This window comes from Scyliorhinus torazame, chromosome 20 (assembly GCF_047496885.1).
Source record: "Scyliorhinus torazame isolate Kashiwa2021f chromosome 20, sScyTor2.1, whole genome shotgun sequence".
Taxonomy (NCBI): domain Eukaryota; kingdom Metazoa; phylum Chordata; class Chondrichthyes; order Carcharhiniformes; family Scyliorhinidae; genus Scyliorhinus; species Scyliorhinus torazame.
This window is the reverse complement of record NC_092726.1, coordinates 14,157,376-14,183,709: the sequence shown is the minus strand read 5'-3', so window position 1 is coordinate 14,183,709 and position 26,334 is coordinate 14,157,376. Positions and strand designations below refer to the sequence as shown.

Sequence of the window (26,334 nt, the reverse complement as noted above, 5' to 3'; positions counted from 1 at the left end):
GCTGCCGCCACTAGCCTGGGATCAGAGGATAGCAACGGGCGCCTAACCCGTATTTCAGGGAACCCTCCACTCTCTGCCTAATCGGAATTTTGGAGCACAGGTTAATGGAGAATCCTGGCCAGAGAGTAAGAAGTTGTGAATAGTAATCCACTGAGTCAGAGTGATCTCGAGATGGGACTCCAAAAGGGGTTTCTGAAACATGTGTTTTAAGACAGTGGGCACCTCATGAGAAGAAAGAGTGATTGACAATGAGAACTGGAATTAGATGACTCTCATTAAAGTGGAAAGAAGAGTTGTTGAGAGCACATTGCCTTCACAAGTAACAGTTCAGTGCTCATTGCTCTTGACAAATGATGAGGTTGGGCAACTAGCAGCAACCCAGCACAATGGAAAAGCAGTTGCCCAAGGGCAAGAGAGTCCCCCTCTCGAACAGATATACCCCTTTGGATACTGTCGGGGGGGATAGCCTATCAGGGGAAAACAGCAGCAGCCAGAGCAGTGGCACCACGGCTGGCTCTGATGTTCAGAAGGGAGGGTCAAAGCGCAGAAGAGTAATAGTAATAGGGGACTCTATAGTCAGGGGCATAGATAGGCGCTTCTGTGGACGTGAAAGAGACTCCAGGATGGTATGTTGCCTCCCTGGTGCCAGGGTCCAGGATGTCTCCGAACGGGTAGAGGGAATCCTGAAGGGGGAGGGCAAACAGGCAGAGGTCGTTGTACATATTGGTACTAACGACATAGGCAGGAAGGGGCATGAGGTCCTGCAGCAGGAGTTCAGGGAGCTAGGCAGAAAGTTAAAAGACAGGACCTCGAGGGTTGTAATCTCGGGATTACTCCCTGTGCCACGTGCCAGTGAGGCTAGAAATAGGAAGATAGAGCAGATAAACACGTGGCTAAACAGCTGGTGTAGGAGGGAGGGTTTCCATTATCTGGACCACTGGGAGCTCTTCCGGGGCAGGTGTGACCTGTATAAGAAGGACGGGTTGCATCTAAACCGGAGAGGCATAAATATCCTGGCCGCGAGGTTCGCTAGTGTCACACGGGAGGGTTTAAACTAGTATGGCAGGGGGGTGGGCACGGGAGCAATAGGTCAGAAGGTGAGATCATTGAGGGAGAACTAGGGAATAGGGACAGTGTGGCTCTGAGGCAGAGCAGACAGGGAGAAGTTGCTGAACACAGCGGGTCTGGTGGCCTGAAGTGCATATGTTTTAATGCAAGGAGCATTACGGGTAAGGCAGATGAACTTAGAGCTTGGATTACTACTTGGAACTATGATGTTGTTGCCATTACAGAGACCTGGTTGAGGGAAGGGCAGGATTGGCAGCTAAACGTTCCAGGATTTAGATGTTTCAGGCGGGATAGAGGGGGATGTAAAAGGGGAGGTGGAGTTGCGCTACTTGTTCGGGAGAATATCACAGCTATACTGCGAGAGGCCACCTCAGAGGGCAGTGAGGCTATATGGGTAGAGATCAGGAATAAGAAGGGTGCAGCCACAATGTTGGGGGTATACTACAGGCCTCCCAACAGCCAGCGGGAGATAGAGGAGCAGATAGGTAGACAGATTTTTGAAAAGAGTAAAAACAACAGGGTTGTGGTGATGGGAGACTTCAACTTCCCCAATATTGACTGGGACTCACTTAGTGCCAGGGGCTTAGACGGGGCGGAGTTTGTAAGGAGCATCCAGGAGGGCTTCTTAAAACAATATGTAAACAGTCCAACTAGGGAAGGGGCGGTACTGGACCTGGTATTGGGGAATGAGCCCGGCCAGGTGGTAGATGTTTCAGTAGGGGAGCATTTCGGTAACAGTGACCACAATTCAGTAAGTTTTAAAGTACTGGTGGACAAGGATAAGAGTGGTCCGAGGATGAATGTGCTAAATTGGGGGAAGGCTAATTATAACAATATTAGGCGGGAACTGAAGAACATAGATTGGGGGCGGATGTTTGAGGGCAAATCAACATCTGACATGTGGGAGGCTTTCAAGTGTCAGTTGAAAGGAATACAGGACCGGCATGTTCCTGTGAGGAAGAAAGATAAATACGGCAATTTTCGGGAACCTTGGATGACGAGTGATATTGTAGGCCTCGTCAAAAAGAAAAAGGAGGCATTTGTCAGGGCTAAAAGGCTGGGAACAGACGAAGCCTGTGTGGCATATAAGGAAAGTAGGAAGGAACTTAAGCAAGGAGTCAGGAGGGCTAGAAGGGGTCACGAAAAGTCATTAGCAAATAGGGTTAAGGAAAATCCCAAGGCTTTTTACACGCACATAAAAAGCAAGAGTGTAGCCAGGGAAAGGGTTGGCCCACTGAAGGATAGGCAAGGGAATCTATGTGTGGAGCCAGAGGAAATGGGCGAGGTACTAAATGAATACTTTGCATCAGTATTCACCAAAGAGAAGGAATTGGTAGATGTTGAGTCTGGAGAAGGGGGTGTAGATAGCCTGGGTCACATTGTGATCCAAAAAGATGAGGTGTTGGGTGTCTTAAAAAATATTAAGGTAGGTAAGTCCCCAGGGCCTGATGGGATCTACCCCAGAATACTGAAGGAGGCTGGAGAGGAAATTGCTGAGGCCTTGACAGAAATCTTTGGATCCTCGCTGTCTTCAGGGGATGTCCCGGAGGACTGGAGAATAGCCAATGTTGTTCCTCTGTTTAAGAAGGGTAGCAAGGATAATCCCGGGAACTACAGGCCGGTGAGCCTTACTTCAGTGGTAGGGAAATTACTGGAGAGAATTCTTAGAGACACGATCTACTCCCATTTGGAAGCAAATGGACGTATTAGTGAGAGGCAGCACGGTTTTGTGAAGGGGAGGTCGTGTCTCACTAACTTGATAGAGTTTTTCGAGGAGGTCACTAAGATGATTGATGCAGGTAGGGCAGTAGATGTTGTCTATATGGACTTCAGTAAGGCCTTTGACAAGGTCCCTCATGGTAGACTAGTACAAAAGGTGAAGTCACACGGGATCAGGGGTGAACTGGCAAGGTGGATACAGAACTGGCTAGGCCATAGAAGGCAGAGGGTAGCAATGGAGGGATGCTTTTCTAATTGGAGGGCTGTGACCAGTGGTGTTCCACAGGGATCAGTGCTGGGACCTTTGCTCTTTGTAGTATATATAAATGATTTGGAGGAAAATGTAACTGGTCTGATTAGTAAGTTTGCAGACGACACAAAGGTTGGTGGAATTGCGGATAGCGATGAGGACTGTCTGAGGATACAGCAGGATTTAGATTGTCTGGAGACTTGGGCGGAGAGATGGCAGATGGAGTTTAATCCGGACAAATGTGAGGTAATGCATTTTGGAAGGTCTAATGCAGGTAGGGAATATACAGTGAATGGTAGAACCCTCAAGAGTATTGAAAGTCAAAGAGATCTAGGAGTACAGGTCCACAGGTCATTGAAAGGGGCAACACAGGTGGAGAAGGTAGTCAAGAAGGCATACGGCATGCTTGCCTTCATTGGCCGGGGCATTGAGTATAAGAATTGGCAAGTCATGTTGCAGCTGTATAGAACCTTAGTTAGGCCACACTTGGAATATAGTGTTCAATTCTGGTCGCCACACTACCAGAAGGATGTGGAGGCTTTAGAGAGGGTGCAGAAGAGATTTACCAGAATGTTGCCTGGTATGGAGGGCATAAGCTATGAGGAGCGATTGAATAAACTCGGTTTGTTCTCACTGGAACGAAGGAGGTTGAGGGGCGACCTGATAGAGGTATACAAAATTATGAGGGGCATAGACAGAGTGGATAGTCAGAGGCTTTTCCCCAGGGTAGAGGGGTCAATTACTAGGGGGCATAGGTTTAAGGTGAGAGGGGCAAGGTTTAGAGTAGATGTACGAGGCAAGTTTTTTACGCAGAGGGTAGTGGGTACCTGGAACTCGCTACCGGAGGAGGTAGTGGAAGCAGGGACGATAGGGACATTTAAGGGGCATCTTGACAAATATATGAATAGGATGGGAATAGAAGGATACGGACCCAGGAAGTGTAGAAGATTGTAGTTTAGTCGGGCAGTATGATCGGCACGGGCTTGGAGGGCCGAAGGGCCTGTTCCTGTGCTGTACATTTCTTTGTTCTTTGTTGGCAGCAAGTGTCGATTGGCAGAGATAATGGTTGATTAGAGCGAGTTGGTATGAGGTTCCTTGATATTAAATGTGATGGAGCCACACTGAACTTGGCTGATTCTCAAACATTTCGACACATTGGCCTAGTTCTTCAGTTGACACTCTACTAACCTGGATGTGGCACATAGTGCTTGTCAGGTATTTGCAGAAATGCCTTCTTTGTAAGTGCTTTTCCTTGAGGTCCATTTCTTAGGCTTACATAAGTGAATACTTGTAGGCAGGGAGTAAGCAGAATTTCATGGCAGATACGTTTGTATAATATTATTCATTAACATGACACTAGCTCTGAGAATAGGAGTATGATGAGACCATGTTAAGTGGATACCCTTCATTCAGAGTGGAGGTCAAATCATGATTGCTGAGTACAGTTTTGTTTGTTTAACTATCCATGGGTGACCTCAGTATCGTATTCATGTCCAGCATGAACCTTTCTCTTATCTCTTAGTCTGTAACAGTGCAAACAAATATTTGAGCAGAGATTGTACACATGCCAACAAAACAATTTTTCTGACTCACATGTTGAAATTCATTTACAGCAATGGTCCAATTAGCAATGATTACAAGAGAATCCACTTGAGTTCAACTTTGTGATTCACCTTCTGATAGTTCCAAATCACAGATAAATAATTGATATGCCAAACCCAGCTATGTGGAGGACAAATATTAAGAATCTGAATCATAGAAATCAACATAAAATAAATTTGAGATGAAAATCCTTGGTATACCTTTACTGAAGGATCAAAATTTACATCGTGATAATTCACATATTGTGTTACATGATGTAAAATACCAGATCCAGTGCAGAAGACATAACAGGATCAACTTGACACTGGAGATGCTGAGCACACAGTGCATGTATTACATGTTCCTATGTCATGTGTATCTATGGCTGGCATAAATCTCCCATCTTGCAAGGCATGAAGTGCATCTTAGGCATCTACAGCAGCATATCTATGACATTGAGTATACAAAGAATACATGAGGGTGTGACATACTGTGCAACAAATATATTTTTATTGGTAGTCGATACACAGGGATACACAGTGTCACAATGGGAACTATAGGAAATACATTTATGAAGTTTGACATGACCCACAGATAAATCGTCAACTTGATCTTGTTATCATTTGATATTGTGAATTTCAGTTCTTAAGTAAAGCCAAATAAAACATCTACATATTTTGTTAAAAGCAAATGACTGCAGATGCTGGAATCTGAAACGAAAGAGAAAATGCTGGAAAATCTCAGCAGGTCTGGCAGCATCTGTAGGGAGAGAAAAGAGCTAACGTTCCGAGTCCGATGACTCTTTGTCAAAGCAAGGTCATAGAAGGCAGATAGTAGCAATGGAAGGGTGGTTCTCTGATTGGAGGGCTGTGACTAGTGGTGTTCCGCAGGGATCAGTGCTGGGACCTTTGCTGTTCGTAGTATATATAAACGATTTGGAGGAAAATGTAACTGGTCTGATTAGTAAGTTTGCAGACGACACAAAGGTTGGTGGAATTGCGGATAGCGATGAGGACTGTCAGAGGATACAGCAGGATTTAGATTGTTTGGAGACGTGGGCGGAGAGATGGTAGATGGAGTTTAATCCGGACAAATGTGAGGTAATGCATTTTGGAAGGGCTAATGCAGGTAGGGAATATACAGTGAATGGTAGAACCCTCAAGAGTATTGACAGTCAGAGAGATCTAGGTGTACAGGTCCACAGGTCACTGAAAGGGGCAACACAGGTGGAGAAGGTAGTCAAGAAGGCATACGGCATGCTTGCCTTCATTGGCCGGGGCATTGAGTATAAAAATTGGCAAGTCATGTTGGAGTCGTATAGAACCTTAGTTAGGCCACACTGGGAGTATAGTGTTCAATTCTGGTCGCCACACTACCAGAAGGATGTGGAGGCTTTGGTGAGGGTGCAGAAGAGGTTTCCCGGATGTTGCCTGGTATGGAGGGCATTAGCTATGAGGAGACGTTGAATAAACTCGGTTTGTTCTCACTGGAACGACGGAGGTTGAGGGGCGACCTGATAGAGGTCTACAAAATTATGAGGGGCATAGACAGAGTGGATAGTCAGAGGCTTTTCCCCAGGGTAGAGGGGTCAATTACTAGGGGGCATAGGTTTAAGGTGCGAGGGGCAAGGTTTAGAGGAGATGTACGAGGCAAGTTTTTTACAAAGAGGATAGTGGGTGCCTGAAACCCGCTGCCAGAGGAGGTGGTGGAAGCAGGGACGATAGTGACGTTTAAGGGGCATCGTGAGAAATACATGAATAGGATGGGAATGGAGGGATACGGACCCCAGAAGTGCAGAATACTTTAGTTTAGACGGGCACGGGCTTGGAGGTTCTGTGCTGTCCTGTTCTTTGTTTGTAAATACTTTTTTTCAATGTATTTTATTCTAAACTTATACAAGTGGTTACAAAGCATAAACAGCCTGGGGAGTATACTCCCCAACACACAATTATACAGTTTGTACAGCTCAAATCCGTGGTTTTCGCACAGTGGCATCAACACCGACACCCCCTCTATCCTGAAGTGTCTCCTCAGCTAGTTTCAGACCTTCACTGTGAACTGTACCACAGGTCTCCAAGTAGTTCCTTGGCCGCCATCACCTTAACCGCAAGCTGGACCCCCTACAAGATAACCCACTCTGCCCCCTCTCCTCCCCACCACCGCTTCACCTTCTCCACATTCGCCACCCAATAATAATGTAGCAGGTTTGGCAACGCCAACTCCCCCTTCTGCCTCTGTCTCTGTAACAGGGTCCTTTTAACACTTGGTAACTTCCCTGCCCACACAAAGTCTGAGATAAATGTATCCAGTTTCCGGAAAAAGGCATTTGGTACAAAAATCGGAAACGTCTGGAATCCGAATAGAAACCTCGGCAAAGCGTTCATCTTCACCACTTGGACCCTCCCTGCCAGAGTCAGATCCTCCCTGACCTCCTCCACCAGCTTTGTTAGATTCCACTTTTGCAGTACCGCCCACTCTCTCGCTACCTGAATCCCCCGGTATCTAAACCTGTCTCTGGTTACCTTGAATGGTAACCTCCCCAGGTTGGATAGCCAACCCCTTGTCATAAATACTTTTATTGAATTTTACATTTGTGCACTATACAGGAGATTATATAACCAGTTCTTATTTACAATTTACATGTTTTTCTTTCTTAGGCACTCCCTCTCCCCCTCCTTTGCTCCCCCCGCCACTTTTCTGTTATTCAGGCTCTGTCATAGGTCCTTTCTTCCACCATAGGTGTTATCCTTTATCTTTCATCTTGTTTTTGTTTCTATGGATTTGTGGGGTGTCTTTGGTCTTTCCCTGGGTACCCTCCTGCGATTTACTTGGGTTCCTCCCTTGCTGCCCCCTTTATTCCTGTCTACGTTGTGTGCTGCTGATGGTTCCACCGCCTCCCCCTCCCCAACCACTTGTTTCCTATCCGTTATTGGCTTCGAACAGGTCTTGAAACAGGCTGATGAATTGCCCGCACTCTTTATGGAAGCCTCGTCTGACCCTCGAATGTGTACTTGATCTTCTGCAGATGGAGAATTTCCGACAGGTCTGCAGCCAGTCTGCAGCTTTGGGTGGTGCTGACCGCCAGCCGAGCAGAATGCTCCGTCAGGCGATTAAGGAAGCAAAAGCAAGGGCATCGGCCCTCTTCCCTATATGATGTTCTGGTTGGTCCGATACCCCGAACACTGCCACTTTCTGGCACGGCTCCAATCTCACCCCCACGACCTTGGACATCGCCTCGAATAAGGCTGTCCAGAACACGACAAATCTAGGGTAGGTCCAGGACATGTGGGTGTGATTGGCCGGGCCTCTCTGCCACTGTTCACACTTGTCCTGCACGTCCGGAAGAACCTGCACATTTGGGTTCTGGTTAGGTGCGCTGTTTGCACCACTTTAAACTGCATGAGGCTAGCCGAGTGCAGGAGGAGGTGGAGTTGGCCTTCCTTAGTGCTTCGCTCCTGAGTCACCACCCTACTTCCGTCCCTCGTTCATCTTCCCATTTCTGTCTTGCTCCGTCCGTCTAGTGGTGTTCTCGCCCTTTGTTTAAAGTCTTCCGGATATGACCCCACAGTTCCCTTTCTCCGTACTGTCTGCATCCAGTAGTTCCTCCAGCATTGTGTCTCTCCGGGTCCGAGGGTACCTTGCCGTCTTCTTGCGGGTAAAGTTTTTGATTTGTAAGTGTCGGAGCGCCTGTCCGATCGGTAGTTCCAGTCTCTCTGTCAGCTCGTCAAAGGTTGCAAGTCTGTCCCCCATGTAGAAGTCCCTAATCGCTTGCATCCCCCTGTCCTGTCTCCACCTTTTAAAGGTGGCGTCTCACATGGCTGGTGGCAATATGTGGTTACCGCAGATTGCCGGGGCCATGGTGAACAATTGGTTAAGCCGGTGTTGCCTCATCTGGTTCCATGTTTTGGCGTTGCTACCACCACTGGACTGGATGTATACTTTGTTGGCGGGATTGAAGCACTGTTGTGGCTAGGACTCGGAAGGTTGTTCCCGTGCAGGAGCAGGACTCCACCTTCACCCATTCCTTGTTTGGATCCCTTACTCATCTCCTCACCCTCTTGGCTGTGGCTGCCTAGTGGTAGTATTGCAAATTTGGAAGGGCCAGGCCACCCATGCTTCTTTTCCTCTGCAGTATGTTCTTGGGGACTTTTGGATTCTTCTACCCCCAACCCCCCCATGCAAATTTCATAAACATTTTATTTATTCTTTGGAAAAAGGCCTGAAGGATGAAGATCGGTATGGATCTAAACAGGGAGAAGAATCTTATTGTTTGCACCCTGCCTGCCAGGGAAAGCGGAAGTGTATCCCATCTCGGCAGGTTCTTTTTTGACTTCCTGCACCAGATTGGTCAGGTTCCACTTGTGGATCCATGTCCGGTCATGGGCTATCTGAATCCCCACGTAACGGAATTTATTTTGGGGTAGTTTAAATGGGAGACCTTCCAGCTCTGTCCCTCCCCATTCGGGTTGACCGGGAATATCTGACTTTTGCCCAGGTTGAGTTTGTAGCCCGAGAAGGCCCCAAACTCTTCCAGAAGCTTCATGAGTTCCTTCAAGCCATTCTGCGGGTCCCAGATGCAGAGGAGCAGGTCATCCGTGTAGAGTGAGACTGTGCTCTCTGCCTCCTCTTCGGACACCCTACCAACCTCACATGTCTCACAGGACGATCGCCAAGGTTTCAATTGCCAGGACGAACAGGAGCCGGGACAGCGGGCATCCCTGCCTGGTGCCTCGGTGCAACTGGACGTATTCAGAGATGGTGGTGTTGGTCCGAACACTCGCCTTGGGGGCATTGTACAGGGGTTTCGCCCATGAGGTGAATCCTGTCCCTAGCCCAAACCGCTCCAGTACCTCAATAAGATACTTCCATTTGACTCTGTCGAAGGCCTTTTCTGCGTCTAGGGAGACAATTACCTCTGGTGTTCTCTCCCTGGATGGGGGTCAGTGTCACATACGGCAACCGTCTGATGTTCGCACTTGGTTATCTACCCTTGACAAAGCTCGTCTGGTCCTCTATGACCAATTCTGGTACGCAGTTCTCCAGTCTCTTGACCAACGAGTATTTTTGCATCAACGTGAAGCAGCAAAATGGGTCTATATGATCTGCATTCCGTCGGGTCTTTGTCTTTTTTTGGGTATCAGCGATATGGTGGCCTGTGTTAGCCTAGGAGGCAAAGTGCCCCTTGCTAGCGAGTCTGCAAACATTTCCCGTAGGTGCGGGGTAAGAGTTGGTGCAAATCCTTTACAGAAGTCAGCTGGGACCCATCGGGTCCCGGCACCTACCCTGGCTGCATGGAGTTGATGTTTTCCATGACCTCACCCAGTCCTCTTGGTGCTTCCAACTGTCTCCGTCTATCGTCCCCCACGACTGGCATGTCCAGTCCGTCAAGGAACTGTTTCATCCCCATCGGGAGGGGGCCTCGGGGGTGTACAATCTGCGGTAGAAGGCCTCAAATGCTTGGTTGACCTTTTTTGGTTCAGCTACCAGTCCGCCTCTGCTCTCTTTTACCTGGACTATCTCCCTCCTGGCTGCCTGCTTTCTCAGCTGGTGGACCAACAGGCGGCTAGCCTTCTCTCCGTGTTCATAAGAGGTCCCCCCGTATCTGGCAGAGTTGATTCACTGCTTTCTTGGTGGATAGCAGGTTAAAGTCCCTTTGTAGCTTTCTCCTCTCCGCCATTGGCTTGGGGAAGCTGGCTCTTCCAACCAGGTTGCCCAGCATCTGGGCCACATAGTCCGTCGGGTCCCTACTCTCGATCCCGTCTGACAGGCCCACGATCCGGATATTTTGACGCCGAGACCGATTCTCCTGGTCCGCAAAAGCTTCCCTGGGTCACCACCAACCTTTTTATTTCGGCCTCCAGAGCAACAATCCTGTCACTCTGGTCTGTCAACGCCTTTTCCAGCTCTGGGATCGTCTTCCCCTGAGCTTCCAGTTTCTTCCCCATTCCGTCTATCACCGTCTGCATGGCGACCAACGCCACCTTGACCTCCCCTTTTATGGCCTCTCTCATTGGCATCAATTCCTTCATCAGGAATAACTTCCATCCATCTCCATGCGGGGTGGGGGAGGCCGTTGTTCGGGACGTCGGGGTGGCTGGGGTCCCCTCGTCTCGTGGGTCCGCCGACTCGCTCACCCGTTGCTCTTGGCCTTTTCCTCCGCTTCTACCTTCTTTCGGCCTCTTGAGTTCCAATTCGCTGGCATATTGTACCCTTTCTGTTCCTTTCTTATTTGTGGGTGAAATAAGTCCGAATTTCCGGGCTAAAATCGTCTAAAGGTGCCAATTTGATTGTCGCCTGGAGGAGAGCCACCTGATGTGTGACTGCTCAGCACATCACCGTAACCGGAAGTCTGGGTAAGTTTCATCTGACAAAGACATTTAGGGCAAACCTCTGTACAAGAAATTTATCAGTTTTGTTCACCTTATCGCATTCAATAGCTTTGGCCTTTCAGCAGCTTTCTAGCTTGGATAACTTTGATGGTGTGACAATGAATGTACTTTTCATGAGAATCTGGGATTTAAAGCACAGTTTGGCTTTCTATTTGCCCTCAGTGTCGTTGCTGCTTCTACAATCAGAGCTTTCCAGCTGATGCTCTTTTGAAAAGGTCCAGTTATTAATGTGTGATATCGAAATAAATTCAGTTGACCACTTTGATTTTGTCAAATTTAAAGGAGAATCAGAAAGCATTTGTTCTATCTCAGGGAATTTGATTGAGTGTTTGTCCAAAGTGCCTTGTAAAAATCGGGTGTTAAATCTTTGGAACTTTAAAGTCTGTACTTGGAACCAGACAATTTGAAAAATTAGAATGGGATGTGAAAACGAAAATACTTTGCAGTAAAAAGTGATCTGACCAGCAACTAATTATTGCTTATGGAGTAAGTGAATTATCTTTTGTCTGTACAAATCCACGCATCCTATGGCAAACCTCCATTTTAACCTTGATACTTTTATTTTACAGAGGGCTTGTGTTTGATACTCTGCATGGAAACCTTCTGAAGGTGGACTCTCACGGCAACATCCTGGTGTGTGCTCATGGCTTCAGGTTCCTCAAAGGGTACGTCAGAAAATTTCAGTTCCCTGTAGCAGTGCCTTCAGTGTTTCGGGGCTTTTAATTCCCAATTGGACCTGATTCTATGATAGCAGTTGCACAGGCAGTTGTCCATTACAGTCTGAACTTCTGAAACATGGTTTTATCAATCAACACACAATGCAGAGGTTTTCCTTTGGCACAAGCTGCAGCAGTTGTGGTCAACACAGAGCATTTGCTGACTGCGGAGATCTGCAGGAACCCTTTGCCCTCAGTATTCAGTTTTGTAGTTGTGCAAACATGAAGGAGATCGGTTAACAAAACCTCCAACAAAGGTGCTGCAGCACTTGGGAAGAGGGTTTGAAGGATAGTGTCCTTGAGAAAGTCACTCCGGGATTGTCTGGAGGGAAGTGTGTTGAGCGGGATGTGGGGTGTGGGGAGCGGTTTCTGTTGGATCAAAAGGTGGATCTGAAAGCTCAGGGGCCCAAGAAGGATGGGCCGAAGTCCCGCCGCAAATTGCCTGTCCCGCCGGCGTAGATTAAACCACCTACCTTGACGACTTCCGGTTGCGGCGATGACCAGCTAAGCCGCACGTTTCGGCGGCTCCAGCTCGAACGGACCTTCAGGCTCTTTTAAGAGCCCCAACGGGGAATTTTTTCGGGACGAAACCCCGTGTGGGGTGAGACAACAGGGAGTCCCCTCCAACAAAAAAGAAAAATATTGGCGGCGGCGGCCAGATCGTGAAGAATCCGCGAGGACAGGGGCAGAAGAAAAAAGGAGCAAGTTGGCGGCGGAGAGAGCCCAGGCGACATGGCCAGACCAAGACGAATTTTTGAGACGGTGTGTGGAGCTGCTTAAGAAGGAGGTGCTGGCCCCGATGCTACAGGCAATTGAGGGGCTTAAGGAGGCACAAAAGACCCAGGAGATGGAGCTCCGCGTGGTGGAGCAGAAGGTGACGGACAACGAAGACGAGATCCTGGGCCTGGCGGTCAAAACGCAGACGCACGAGGCGCTCCACAAAAAGTGCATTGAAAGGATTGAAGTCCTAGAAAACAGATCACGGAGAAAGAACTTTCGGATCCTGGGTCTCCCCGAGGGAGTGGAAGGAGCGGACGGCGGGGCTTACGTGAGCACGATGCTACGCTCGCTAATGGGAGGTGAGGCCCCCTCGGGCCCCTTGGAAGTGGAAGGGGCTCATCGGGTCCCTGCGAGGAGACCAAAGGCGGGAGAACCACCTAGGGCGACGATCGTGCGATTTCATCGCTTCAATGACAGAGAGGTGGTTCTGAGATGGGCCAAAAAGGTACGAAGTAGTAGATGGGAGAATGCGGTGGTACGGGTGTACCAGGATTGGAGTGCGGAGGTGGCGAGAAGGAGGGTGAGTTTTAATCGAGCCAAGGAGGTACTACACAAGAAGAAGGTGAAGTTCGGGATGCTGCAGCCGGCGCGACTGTGGGTCACGCACCAGGAGAGGCATCACTACTTCGAAACGGCGGAAGAAGCATGGCCCTTCATTAAAAACGAGAAACTGGATCAGAACTGAGGGACTGATGTTTGAGGGGAAATGACAATGCCGATGTATATAGAGATGTAAATTGGGGAGGGAGGGACACTAAGAAATGTGGGCGCCGGTGGGGGGGGAAGAAGAGATATAAGCGGGGGGTGGGGAATGGGAATGGGGCGGCAGAGGGAGCTGCGCCACAAGGGGCGGGACAACTATAGAGAGCACGGGGCTTACTGTTCTTGTTCCCGCGCCAGAAAGATGATGGCGGGAAGATAGGCGTTAGGTAGATGGGAGTTCCCCACACGGGGGGGTCAAGGAGAGAGCGGGAGAAGCCGGGGTCAGTTGAAGTCAGCTGACTTTCGGAAGCAATATGGGGGAGCAATCATGCTAGATGGGGATCTAGCGGGGGGGGGGGTGCGGAGCGGGGGAGGATAACTGGGTTGCTGCTGCAGAAATCAAAGAGGAACTGGTAAAAGAAAGGGTGGTCGGGGCGGGAATGCGCCGCCTGGGGAACGGGTGGGTGCGCGGAACCGGGACGTGGGACTGGCCTAGAGAGGGTGATGGCTAGTCTACACGGGAAGGGGGCAGGTAGCCCCCCAGTTCGGCTGATCACGTGGAACGTGAGAGGCCTAAATGGACCGATTAAAAGGGCCCGAGTGTTCGCGCACTTGAAAGGACTGAGGGCAGACGTGGCTATGCTTCAGGAGACGCACCTGAAGGTGGCGGACCAAGTTAGGTTAAGGAAAGGATGGGTGGGACAGGTGTTCCATTCAGGGCTGGATGCAAAGAACAGAGGGGTGGCCATACTGGTGGGGAAACGGGTGTCATTTGAAGCTAGGAACATTGTAGCAGACAGCGGAGGCAGATATGTGATGGTGAGTGGCAGACTGGAGGGAATGGAGGTCGTGTTGGTTAACGTATATGCCCCGAATTGGGATGATGCGGGATTTATGAAGTGGATGCTGGGACGTATCCCGGACCTGGAGGTAGGAAACCTGATAATGGGGGGGGGACTTCAACACCGTGTTGGACCCAGGGTTAGATAGATCTAGATCTAGGACCGGAAGAAGGCCGGCAGCGGCCAAGGTGCTTAGGGGGTTTATGGACCAAATGGGGGAGTGGATCCGTGGCGATTTGTCAGGCCGAAGGCCAAAGAGTTCTCCTTCTTCTCCCATGTTCACAAGGTGTATTCCCGGATAGATTTCTTTGTTTTGGGAAGGTCACTGATCTCGAGGGTGGAAGGAACGGAGTATTCAGCCATAGCTGTTTCAGATCATGCCCCACACTGGGTGGACCTGGAACTAGGAGAGGAGAGGGAGCAGCGTTCACTCTGGCGACTGGATGTGGGATTACTGGCGGATGAGGGAGTCTGCGGAAGGGTGCGGGGATGTATCGAAAGATACCTGGAGGCCAATGACGACGGGGAGGTCCGAGTGGGAGTAGTATGGGAAGCACTAAAGGCGGTGGTCAGAGGAGAGCTGATCTCCATCAGGGCCCACAAGGGGAAAATAGAGGCCAAGGAAAGGGAAAGACTACTGGGGAGATTTTGAGGGTAGATAAAGAATATGCGGAGGCCCCGGAGGAAGGACTATACAGGGAGAGGCGACGACTCCAGACGGAGTTTGACCTGTTGACCACAAGGAGGGCGGGGGCACAGTGGAGGAAGGCACAGGGGATGAGATATGAATATGGGGAAAAGGCGAGTCGCCTGTTGGCCCATCAGCTGCGAAAGAGGACAGCGGCGAGGGAGATAGGGGGAATTAGGGATGAAAAGGGAGCTACGGTGCGGAGAGCAGGGAAGATAAACGAGGTGTTTAAGACCTTTTACGAGAGACTTTATAGGTCCCAACCCCCGGAGGGAAAAGAGAAGATGTGGCAGTTTTTGGACCAATTAAGGTTCCCAAGGGTGGAGGAGCAGGAGGTATCTGGGGGCAATGGAGGCGACAGAGGGGTGTGCTGGGAGCCTCGGTGTGGTCCCCGATCAGGAACAACCATAGGTTTGCCCCAGGGAGGCTGGATGGAGGATTCCAGAGCTGGCACCGGGTAGGAATCAGGAGAATGGGAGATTTATTTATAGACGGGACGTTTGCGAGCTTGGGAGCGCTTGAGGAAAAGTATAAGCTGCCCCGGGGAAATTTCTTTAGATATATGCAGGTGAGAGCGTTCACGAAACAAGTGGTGAAGGAATTTCCGCTGCTCCCGACACAAGGGATCCAGGACAGGGTGCTTTCGGGGGTGTGGGTCGGGGAGGGCAAAGTGTCAGAGATATACCGGGAAATGAGAGAAGAGGGGGAGGAGTTGGTGGGCGAACTGAAGGGAAAATGGGAAGAAGAGCTCGGGGAGGAGATTGAGGAGGGTTTGTGGGCTGATGCCCTAAGCAGGGTAAATTCCTCTTCCTCGTGTGCCAGGCTTAGCCTGATCCAATTTAAGGTGCTGCATAGAGCACACATAACGGGAGCAAGGTTGAGCAGGTTCTTCGGAGTGGAGGACAAGTGTGGGAGGTGCGGTGGAAGCCCGGCGAACCACACACATATGTTTTGGTTGTGTCCGGCACTGGAGGGGTATTGGAGGGGAGTGACGGGAGTGATCTCGAAGGTGGTGAAGGTCCGGGTAAAACCAGGCTGGGGGTTAGCTATATTTGGAGTTGCGGATGAGCCGGAAGTGCAGGAGGTGAAAGAGGCCGATGTCATGGCCTTTGCGTCCCTAGTAGCCCGGTGTAGGATTTTACTCATGTGGAAGGAAGCGAAATCCCCCGGACTGGAGGCCTGGATAAACGATATGGCGGGGTTCATAAAACTGGAGCAGATGAAGTTTGCGCTGAGAGGATCGGCTCAAGGGTTCACCAGGCGGTGGCAACCGTTCCTCGACTACCTAGCGGAACGTTAGAGGGAGGGAGGGAGGGGGGGTAAATTGTTTGGGTTTTTGGAGGGGGCGGGGGGGAGTATTCCTTCGTGTTATTTGGTTAGTTTACCATGTTAGTTACACAATGTTATATTGCAGTTATCATGTTACTTGTATTTTTATTTCTTTGATTTGTAAGGGAAAAAATTGTGTTTGAAAACTTTCATAAAATATATATATTTTTTAAAAACCCACCTACCTTACCGGCGGGACAAGGCGGCGCGGGCGGGGTCCTGGGGGGGCGATCTGGCCCCGGGGGTGCCCCCACGGTGGCCTGGCCCGCGATCGGGGCCCACCGATCCGCGGACGGGCCTGTGCCGTGGGGGCACTCTTTCCCTTCCGCCTCTGCCACGGTCTCCACCATGGCAGAGGCAGAAGAGACTCCCTCCAATGCGCATGCGTGGGAATGCCGTCAGCGGCCGCTAACGCTCCCGCGCATGCGCCGCCCGAAGATGTCATTTCCGCGCCAGCTGGCGGGGCACCAAAGGCCTTTCCTGTCAGCTGGCGGGGCGGAAATCCGTCCGGCGCCGACCTAGCCCCTTAAGGTTGGGGCTCGGCCCCCAAAGATGCCGAGATTTCCGCACCTTTGGGTCAGCGCGATGCCCGACTGATTTGCGCTGTTTTGGGCGCCAGTCGGCGGACATCGCGCCGTTTCCGGAGAATTTCGCCCCTGATGCCTACTAATGTCGGGTGAGGTCTGAAGGTGTGGAGTGGGGCTGTGAGATTCTGCACGAGGTTTGTCACTATTCTGTATGAACTGAGGTGGATGGATGGGTGGGTACTGTTACCTGAAACAAGAGGCAGTCTGCAAAGGAATGGAGAGCTGACAAGAAATGTTGAGTGTTGTGAAACAAATTGAAAGAATGTATGATGTTGCAATGCTGGATTTTACAAATTTCAGCACATTAGTGCTCATCGCACTGAGATCCGCAGAAGTGCTTGTTGGAGTTTATATGTGATTTGTACCCTTAAACATCTACAGGCTATTTTCAATTGACAGAAAATGGGGAGCAAAATTATGGTCAATTCAAAAATTATACACATTCAATTGATCACCAGTCAAAGGATAAAACAAATCTAATATTTCCACAGCTGCCTTCACTGTTTGAGAAATACCAAGAAAATCAAAGACAATATTACTGCAATTCCATCATTCCTTGTATTTTGAATATCCTCCACATTATTTATTCATGGGGGGAATTTCAGATGTTATGCCGAAATCGAGTCTGCAATGGGACATGGTTTACCACATATGCAGGCAGCTGTGGAAAGATTAAATTTGTTTTATCATTTGACCGGTGATCAATTGAATGCGGATAATTTTTGGATTGACCATAATTTTGCTCCCCATTTTCTGTCAATTGAAAATGGCCTGTAGATGTTTAAGGGTACAAATCACATGTAAACTCTAACAAGCACGTCTAAGGATTTCAGTGTGATGAGCAGTGTGCTAAGAATTGGCTACGGGGTGTAAAATTGATTTCAAAGTGGAACAGGGCATTGAAGTTAGACAGGGTTTCGGTTCATCCTTAGCAAATGGCTGGAGAGGAAGTTGTATTCAGTGGCAAAGGAGCAGTTTCTTCTGGCTTGGCTTGGAGGCCACAGAGGCCGCGCGCAAAGTCCAGGCAAGTGACATGATTGGATGCTAGGGCTGTCCTTCAGTTTAGGTAGCATTTGGGTTCTGGGGAGTAGCATTGTCCCGGCAATGGTATTTAAGCTGGAAGAGATGGAGTGTGAAGAAACAGTTTAAAAACTGAACACTTTGAATCTCCTGGCCCCAATGCAGTTCCTCTTTCACGACTCTATGTTTAGACCACTAAATTATGAACTTGTTCAAAAGAATTCCATTATCTGTACAGAGTTTGTTTGCAATTGGACTGGTTGAAATTGGGCCAGGTAGTTTAATTCCGACTAGTTCTGACTCCCATTCTGGGAGAGCCTTGTGCAAAATCATATAGCAGGGGATACACGCTAAGACCGGAGAACTCTTAACTGTGTGCTAAAGTTTTTGTATCCAGTTTTTGTCAGATAGAATGTCTATCACCTGCCCTACACAATGTATTCTTTTCCAAATCAGGTGGTTCATTTTTCAGACCAGAAATTCTCTACTAAACAAGCTTCTGATGACATTTAGACTTTAATCCTTCAGTATAAATAGCTGGTTCTTGAGCTCTAGGCCTGAGATTCCTCAGATAGCTGTGGTTTAAGTGAACTATATTGCATCATAGATTAGCCTTGTCCATTGCTGTTCCACTCAGTGGTCACAGGCCTATCGTGTGCCTTATAAAGCTTCAAAACAAGTACAAAGATCAAAAGAATTGACTAAGGTAAACAGGAAAGAATGCAGAAAAATAAGACGCAGGGTAAAAGCCCTTCAGGGCTCTGCTACACTTGGCCCATTTTAGGCCAGTGTCTCATTACTTTGTGCTCCTTGTCAAATCAGGTAGGTGATGCAGATAGTCAGCAGCCTCTTTTATGTGGAAACAGAGCGAAGAATGTTAAAAATTCCCAGAAGAAGATGTATGCACCGTGGGGATTTTGAAAGAGCGTTTGAGCTGTTCCGAGGAGATAGAAATGACACTGAAGCAAGTTCCTTCAAAAGAGTGGTTCAGGCACAGTGGTGCAGTGGTTAGCACTGCTGCCTCACAGCACCAAGGACCCGGGTTCGATCCCGGCTCTGGGTCACTGCCCGTGTTGAGTTTGCACATTCTCCCCGTGTTTGCTTGGGTTTCGCCCCCACAACCCAAAGATGCAGGGTAGGTGGATTGGCCACGCTAAAATTGCCCCTTCAATTTGAAAAAAAATGAATGGGGTACTCTCAATTTAATTTAAAAACAGAGTGGTTCAGACGATGTGTTCAAGGATGTTTTCACCATTAAACATTGAAGAAATTTTAGAATGATAGAAGGTTTGTGATAAAGCTCAGTGGCCAGATGCATTGTCTCTGTTTAATCGATAGGGGTCATGACTTTACTCATTTCACAACATCATGAGAAATCATTTGATCACTAGCTGTCACTTCACATCTGTGAATCGTCCTTGATCATCTCCAAACTTCATACAATAATGAATTTCAGAATTTGAGACCATTATTTTGACTAAGTGCCATTTTGGAGAAAATCAGAGTGAACGGCATGATTGCGCGCACTATTTTCGGCACATAAAAAATTAATTATTTTTCATGTGATTCACGCCGCAGAGATGGCCCGAATTCATCCGCTTGGGGATCAGTTGAGCATTTCAATGAGGGGGTCACTGCAATTAAATTCCTCCCCTGCACTTATTCAAAGTCTAGCCAAGAGGATGGCTGCAAGGGAGGCTGACCCACGCTTCTCAGAGGGAGCACTAACCAGATTGCTGGATGCAGTGGAGGAGATGCGTTCTGTGCTTTACCCTCAACCGGGGCGAACCCTGCATTGGAAGTGGTGGCTGCACTGATCCGCACCAGCTCCCTCCACAGGAGGGCAGGAGTGCAGTGCAGAAAGAAGATCAATGACCTCTTCCGTGCAGCCAGGGTAAGCAACTCCTCTCATCTGTCACCACTCACTCACTCACACAGATATCACTGGCAGCTCACTCATTGCCACCTGATGGGGCCTCGCCACCCGCCTTCCCACACACGTCCTTAGGTCCCCTGCAGCTCCTTACCTCATCACATCCCAGCTCACATTCACCAAATACACATTCCATGCATCCTTGCCACCTGACCTGGGCTGAGAACAGAGATGGGCGGAAGCATACTCAAATTGAACATTCCACCCTGGGTCACTGTCCGTGTGGAGTTTGCACATTCTCCCCATGTCTGCGTGAGTTTCACCCCCACAACCCAAATAAATGTGCAGGTTAGGTGGATTGGCCACGCTAAATTGTCCCTTAATTGGGAAAAAAAAATTGGGTACTCTAAATTTCTAAAAAAAAATAAAAATTTGAATTGAACATTCCTCCTGGCATTCGAGGAGAGCACTCTAGAGCTTTCCAGGAGGGAACAGAACAAGGGTGGGCACTGAAGTTCTCCCCCCCCCCCCCCCCCCCCCCCCCCCCATGGCCAGGCTGCAGCAACCCCCCCCCTTAAGAACAGCATTTCCTCTGAAGCCCACACTCAAAATCTCCAACAAAGGTGCCCTGCTTTAGAGATTGCCTCTCAGGCCTCAGATGACACCCCTTCTCCTTGGACCCACACTCAACAACCATCACCGAACTGGACCCGAACTTGACCTCCACTCTGGCGGACCTGTGACCCTTTTTTCTGGGTTCCCCTGTCACACTGGTGAGGTTGGAATTGAGCAGGACTGTCCGCTCATGAGATGTTGATGAGGTTCCTGACGTTCCTGAGTGAGATCTTGCTGGTGAGATTTACATTCTTTGAGCACCCACATCGCCGTTTGTACTCATGGCAAATGCAGGTACATTGGGTGGGATGTGAAAGTTTGGAAAGCACCTGGGAAAATCCCGGCCATGGACTTTGAATGATAAGAGGAATCAAGGGCAGGAAAGTGGAGGTGAGATAAAAGGTAAGTCATGATTTTATTGAACCGTGGAAGAGGATCAAAGGATCTGGCCCGATTTCTAATGTTCTTATTTGCAAAGTTGAGACAAGTTTATGGTGCAGGTACAGAGTGTGAACACTGTGGGAGCTCGTGCAAGGTGTGGGCACAGGCTGTAATTTGGCCTGTGAGCTCCCTGTTAAGACTGCAGTGTACCTGGTCATTGAATACCTTATATTACTGGGAATAATTCCTCTTGAAAATTATTCAGCAATAAGTGGACTGAATGCTTCAGAGTACTGCAATCGCCTGTTGTCAGCATGCACTGGACTGGGTCATCAAAAAAGCTGTATCCCAGCATTAATGGCAAGTTCACACAGCCAGTGGGAGAAAAAATACCTCTCAGCAACAATGTCAGGGCAATCTCAAATGGGCAGGATTAAAATTGCTTCATCAGAGTGAGAGCCAGTCGGTGCTGCTTGTGTGTATTTCCAGTTCCACACTGGCAGGCCCTGCAGTCTCTGAGCAGTTTGTTTGCTTCGTATCATCTGCAATATAATAACACCCAAATAAACACCTAAATAAACACCTAACTTTGATATCAAGATCTTGTGCCACCTGCTGAGTTTTGACCTACGACAACAGATTCGAAGGCGTGGGATAGATTGAAAAATAAGATCAGCCATGATCTTACCAAATGGCAGAGTGGCTCAAGGGGCTGAATGGCCTCCTCCTGCTCCAATTTCTTATGATCTTATTGTCGGCGTGTTTTCGCACTTGTATATTTATATCTGCTTACTCTCCATCCCAAATCCGTGATGACAAGGCAGCAGCTATTGTTGAAATGCAGTGACTGACAGAACAAACAACTGGTTAATGCAGAGCGTCCAACCAGTTGTTCACATAGCAGGATGCCGAGAAAGGCACTTCAAGGGAAATGCACAAAATGTGTTTAATCTCGATCTAAAATGAGACTGAAACATAATTTTCCAAGAAGTATCCAAGAGTTCAGTTACTGCATTCTTCATCCCTGTCTCTCCAGTGTTTTTGCTAGCCTCAGATGAGCGTTTGACCCAGGTTACAGTGTAATATTCACCCACATTATTCTGCAGATAAGCTGTCAGAAAATGAAGGAAGGATTCTGTTTTTTTTTATTTTTTTATTTTTATTTTTTGTAAATTTAGAGTACACAATTCTTTTATTTCCCAATTAAGGACCAATGTAGCATGGCCAGTCTGCCTACCCTGCACATCTTTAGGTTTTTGGGGGTGAGACCCATGCAGACACGGGGAGAATGCCACACGGACAGTGACCCGGGGCCAGGTTGGAACCTGAGTCCTCAGTGCTAACCACTGCGCCACCGTGCCGCCCAGGATTCTGTTCTTTATTGCCTGGCCAACCAACGTTTGGTTGAGAATGGATTTAAATGAATTGCAGCATCATATCAATTTCCACTGAAGTTGAGGGAAAGGAATTTTGTGACGGGGTGTATAATGGATAGGAAATCCGATACTGCCAGGTTGACAGCGTTGTCAAAAGATGTAACCATCGCCAAGTCTGTTTCTATCTGCTCAACCCCACCTCATAATCACACTTCTATCTTTTGCCATTACAATTACAGGGAGAATCAGATACACAGTTGTGTTGAAACCATGGCAGGATGAATCTGGAGTGCTGAATTGACTGTTGCTGTTGAATTATCTCTTTCCAAACTTTACTGTAACACCCCAACCTCTGTCATTGTTTTTCCCTCAGAGCAGAGATTCTTGAGCAGTACTCCAACAAGTTTATCCAAAGAGATGACATGCAACGCTTTTACATCCTCAGCACACTCTTTAACCTTGCTGGTAGGTTGGGACATTTCCATTATTGTTTCTTGCCTCAGTGTACAGCATTCTGTTTGCGACCTCACAGTATTTGCCCTGTGGATCCGAGCCCATTATGAGATATCTCTTCCACATATCTGACAATTTATTTGGTCCATGATGACAGCAGTTAAGGCTACTCAATATAACAGTCGACTTGGAAAGCTTTCTCTTTTGTGCAGTTTGGAGTTTCAGGTCCACAGTGCTGAGTTAGACTGAAGCTTTGTTAAAAACAAATTTTATCAGACGTTTTTCAAATTTGACCAAATATGACATTAAATTCAGTTTTTTACAAATCCACAAATACAAGATTTCAGGGGAAAAAATACTAAAACGATTACAAAAATCGTGGAAGAATATTCATTTTGATAGACTGGACCCTGCCTGCCACGGACAGGGGAAGGTTATCCCACCTTTGCAGATCAGACTTGACCTTGCTCACCAGACCCGCCGAGATCATTTTATGGAGCCGGGTCCAGTCCCGGGCCACTTGGACACCCAGATACCTGAAGCCTGATCTTCTCTCTTTTACTTTGCACAAAACTCAGAAACAAAACCCAAGATTGTTGGATATTAAAAAAAAATTATTTTGGAAAATATTTTATTGAGGCATTTAGAATTTTCACACTTTTCAACAATAACATCCAACAGAATCCACAACGAAATAACCACAATTTCCCCCAAACACAAACCTCAACCAACATGGCTTATAAAAACACATCGCCAATAATTCCCGGCCCTCCCGCCATTGGTTGTCAGATCTAAATTAACAATACTATGAAATGTAAACAAATTTGAATGTTCTCAGGTGGACACAGAACTTTACATTTATTTATTTTTTAAAAAATATATTTTATTCAAAATTTTTGGCCAACCATGACAGTACATTGTGTATCCTTTACACAGTAATATAACAATATAAATAACAATGGCCAGTTTTAAGCAAGAAATAAATAATATATAAACAACAAAATTTAAAAAAAACTAAGTGGCAACTGCCTTGTCCCAAATAAATACTCTCCAAAAATACAATTTAGCAGTCCAATATACAATTACCTATAACAACAACCTATACATATTTTACATATACACTAACATCCCTGAGAGTCCTTCTGGTTCCTCCCCCCCCCACCCCCCCCTGGGTTGCTGCTGCTGTCTTCTTCTTTTCCATTCCCTCTATCTTTCTGTGAGGTATTCGACGAACAGTTGCCACCGCCTGGTGAACCCTTGAGCCGATCCCCTTAGGACGAACCTAATCCGTTCCAACTTTATAAACCCTGCCATGTCATTTATCCAGGTCTCCACACCCGGGGCTTGGCTTCCTTCCACATCAACAGTATCCTGCGCCGGGCTACTAGGGACGCAAAGGCCAAAACATCAGCCTCTTTCGCCTCCTGCACTCCCGGCTCCTCTGCAACCCCGAATATAGCCAACCCCCAGCTTGGTTCGACCTGGACCCCCACCACCTTCGAAAGCACCTTTGTCACCCCCAGCCAAAACCCCTGTAGTGCCGGACATGACCAGAACATGTGGGTGTGATTCGCTGGGCTTCTCGAGCATCTCGCACACCTATCCTCTACTCCAAAAAATGTACTGAGCCGTGCTCCAGTCATATGCGCCCTGTGTAACACCTTAAATTGTATCAGGCTTAGCCTGGCACACGAGGACGATGAGTTTACTCTACTTAGGGCATCAGCCCAAAACCCCTCCTCAATCTCCTCCCCCAGCTCCTCTTCCCATTTCCCTTTCAGCTCATCTACCATAATCTCCCCCTCGTCCCTCATTTCCCTATATATGTCTGATACCTTACCGTCCCCCACCCATGTCTTTGAGATCACTCTGTCCTGCACCTCCTGCGTCGGGAGCTGCGGGAATTCCCTCACATGTTGCCTCGCAAAAGCCCTCAGTTGCATATACCGGAATGCATTCCCTTGGGGCAACCCGTATTTTTCGGTCAGCGCTCCCAGACTTGCAAACGTCCCATCTACAAACAGATCTCTCAATTGTGTTACTCCTGCTCTTTGCCATGTTCCAAATCCCCCATCCATTCTCCCCGGAGCAAACCTATGGTTATTTCTTATCGGGGACCACACCGAGGCTCCCGTCTTACTCCTATGCCCTCTCCACTGCCCCCAGATTTTCAGAGTAGCCACCACCACCGGGCTTGTGGTGTATTTCTTCGGTGAGAACGGCAACGGCGCCGTCACCATAGCTTGTAGGCTAGTCCCCCTGCCGGACGCCCTCTCCAATCTCTTCCACGCCACTCCCTCCTCTTCTCCCATCCACTTACATACCATTGAGATATTGGCGGCCCAGTAGTACTCACTTAGGCTCGGTAGTGCCAGCCCCCCCCATCCCTACTACGCTGCAACAATCCCCTCCTCACTCTCGGGGCCTTCCCGGCCCACACAAAACTCATGATATTCTTCTCAATCCTTTTGAAAAAAGCCTTCGTGATCACCACCGGGAGGCACTGAAACACAAAAAGGAATCTCGGGAGGACCACCATTTTAACCGCCTGCACCCTCCCTGCCAGTGACAGGGATACCATGTCCCATCTCTTGAAGTCCTCCTCCATCTGTTCCACCAACCGCGTTAAATTTAACCTATGCAATGTAGCCCAATTCTTGGCTATCTGGATCCCCAAGTAGCGAAAGTCCCTTGTTACCTTCCTCAGCGGTATGTCCTCTATTTCTCTGCTCTGCCCCCCGGATGCACCACAAACAACTCGCTTTTCCCCATATTCAGTTTATATCTTGAAAATTCTCCAAACTCCCCAAGTATCCGCATTATCTCTGGCATCACCTCCGCCGGGTCCGCCACATACAACAACAAATCGTCCGCATACAGAGATACCCGGTGTTCTTCTCCCCTGAGTACTCCCCTCCACTTCCTGGAACCCCTCAGTGCTATTGCCAGGGGCTCAATCGCCAGTGCAAACAATAATGGGGACAGAGGACATCCCTGCCTCGTCCCTCTATGGAGCCGAAAATATGCAGACCCCTGTCCATTCGTGACCACGCTCACCATCGGGGCTCTATACAGCAGCTGTACCCATCTAATATACTCATCTCAAAACCAAATCTCCTCAACACCTCCCACAAATAATCCCACTCCACTCTATCAAATGCTTTCTCGGCATCCATCGCCACCACTATCTCCGCTTCCCCCTCTGGTGGGGGCATCATCATTACCCCTAGCAGCCTCCGGATATTCGTATTCAGCTGTCTCCCCTTCACAAATCCAGTTTGGTCCTCATGGACCACCCCCGGGACACAATCCTCTATCCTCATTGCCATTACCTTGGCCAGAATCTTAGCGTCTACATTCAGGAGGGAAATAGGCCTATAGGACCCGCATTGCAGCGGGTCTTTTTCTTTCTTTAGGAGAAGCGATATCGTTGCCTCTGACATAGTCGGGGGCAGCTGTCCCCTTTCCCTCGCCTCATTAAAGGTTCTCATCAGTAGCGGGGCGAGCAAGTCCACGTATTTCCTGTAAAATTCAACTGGGAATCCATCCGGTCCCGGAGCCTTCCCCGCCTGCATGCTCCTAATTCCTTTCACTACTTCCTCCATTTTCATCTGTGCTCCCAGTCCCACCCTCTCCTGCTCCTCCACCTTAGGAAATTCCAGCTGGTCCAGAAAACACATCATTCTCTCCTTCCCATCCGGGGGCTTAGCTTCACATAATCTTTCATAGAATGCCTTGAACACTCCATTCACTCTCTCCGCTCCCCGCTCCATCTCTCCCTCCTCATCCCTCACTCCCCCTATTTCCCTCGCTGCTCCCCTTTTCCTCAATTGGTGGGCCAGCAACCTGCTCGCCTTCTCCCCATATTCGTATTGTACACCCTGTGCCTTCCTCCACTGTGCCTCTGCAGTACCCGTAGTCAGCAAATCAAATTCTACGTGTAGCCTTTGCCTTTCCCTGTACAG

At 48.5% G+C, this 26,334-nt stretch overlaps 1 protein-coding gene across 12 annotated transcripts in view; it reads left to right on the top strand.

The window, feature by feature from the left end:
- Positions 1-26,334, top strand: part of LOC140396881 (cytosolic purine 5'-nucleotidase-like) — a 139,522-nt gene that overhangs the window by 74,201 nt on the left and 38,987 nt on the right. For all 12 annotated transcript variants that reach the window (XM_072485707.1, XM_072485708.1, XM_072485706.1 and 9 more), the window contains 2 exons: positions 11,577-11,672; positions 22,290-22,381. In XM_072485707.1, the coding sequence (XP_072341808.1) occupies positions 11,577-11,672; positions 22,290-22,381 (188 nt within the window). The remainder of the gene's footprint in view (positions 1-11,576; positions 11,673-22,289; positions 22,382-26,334) is intronic.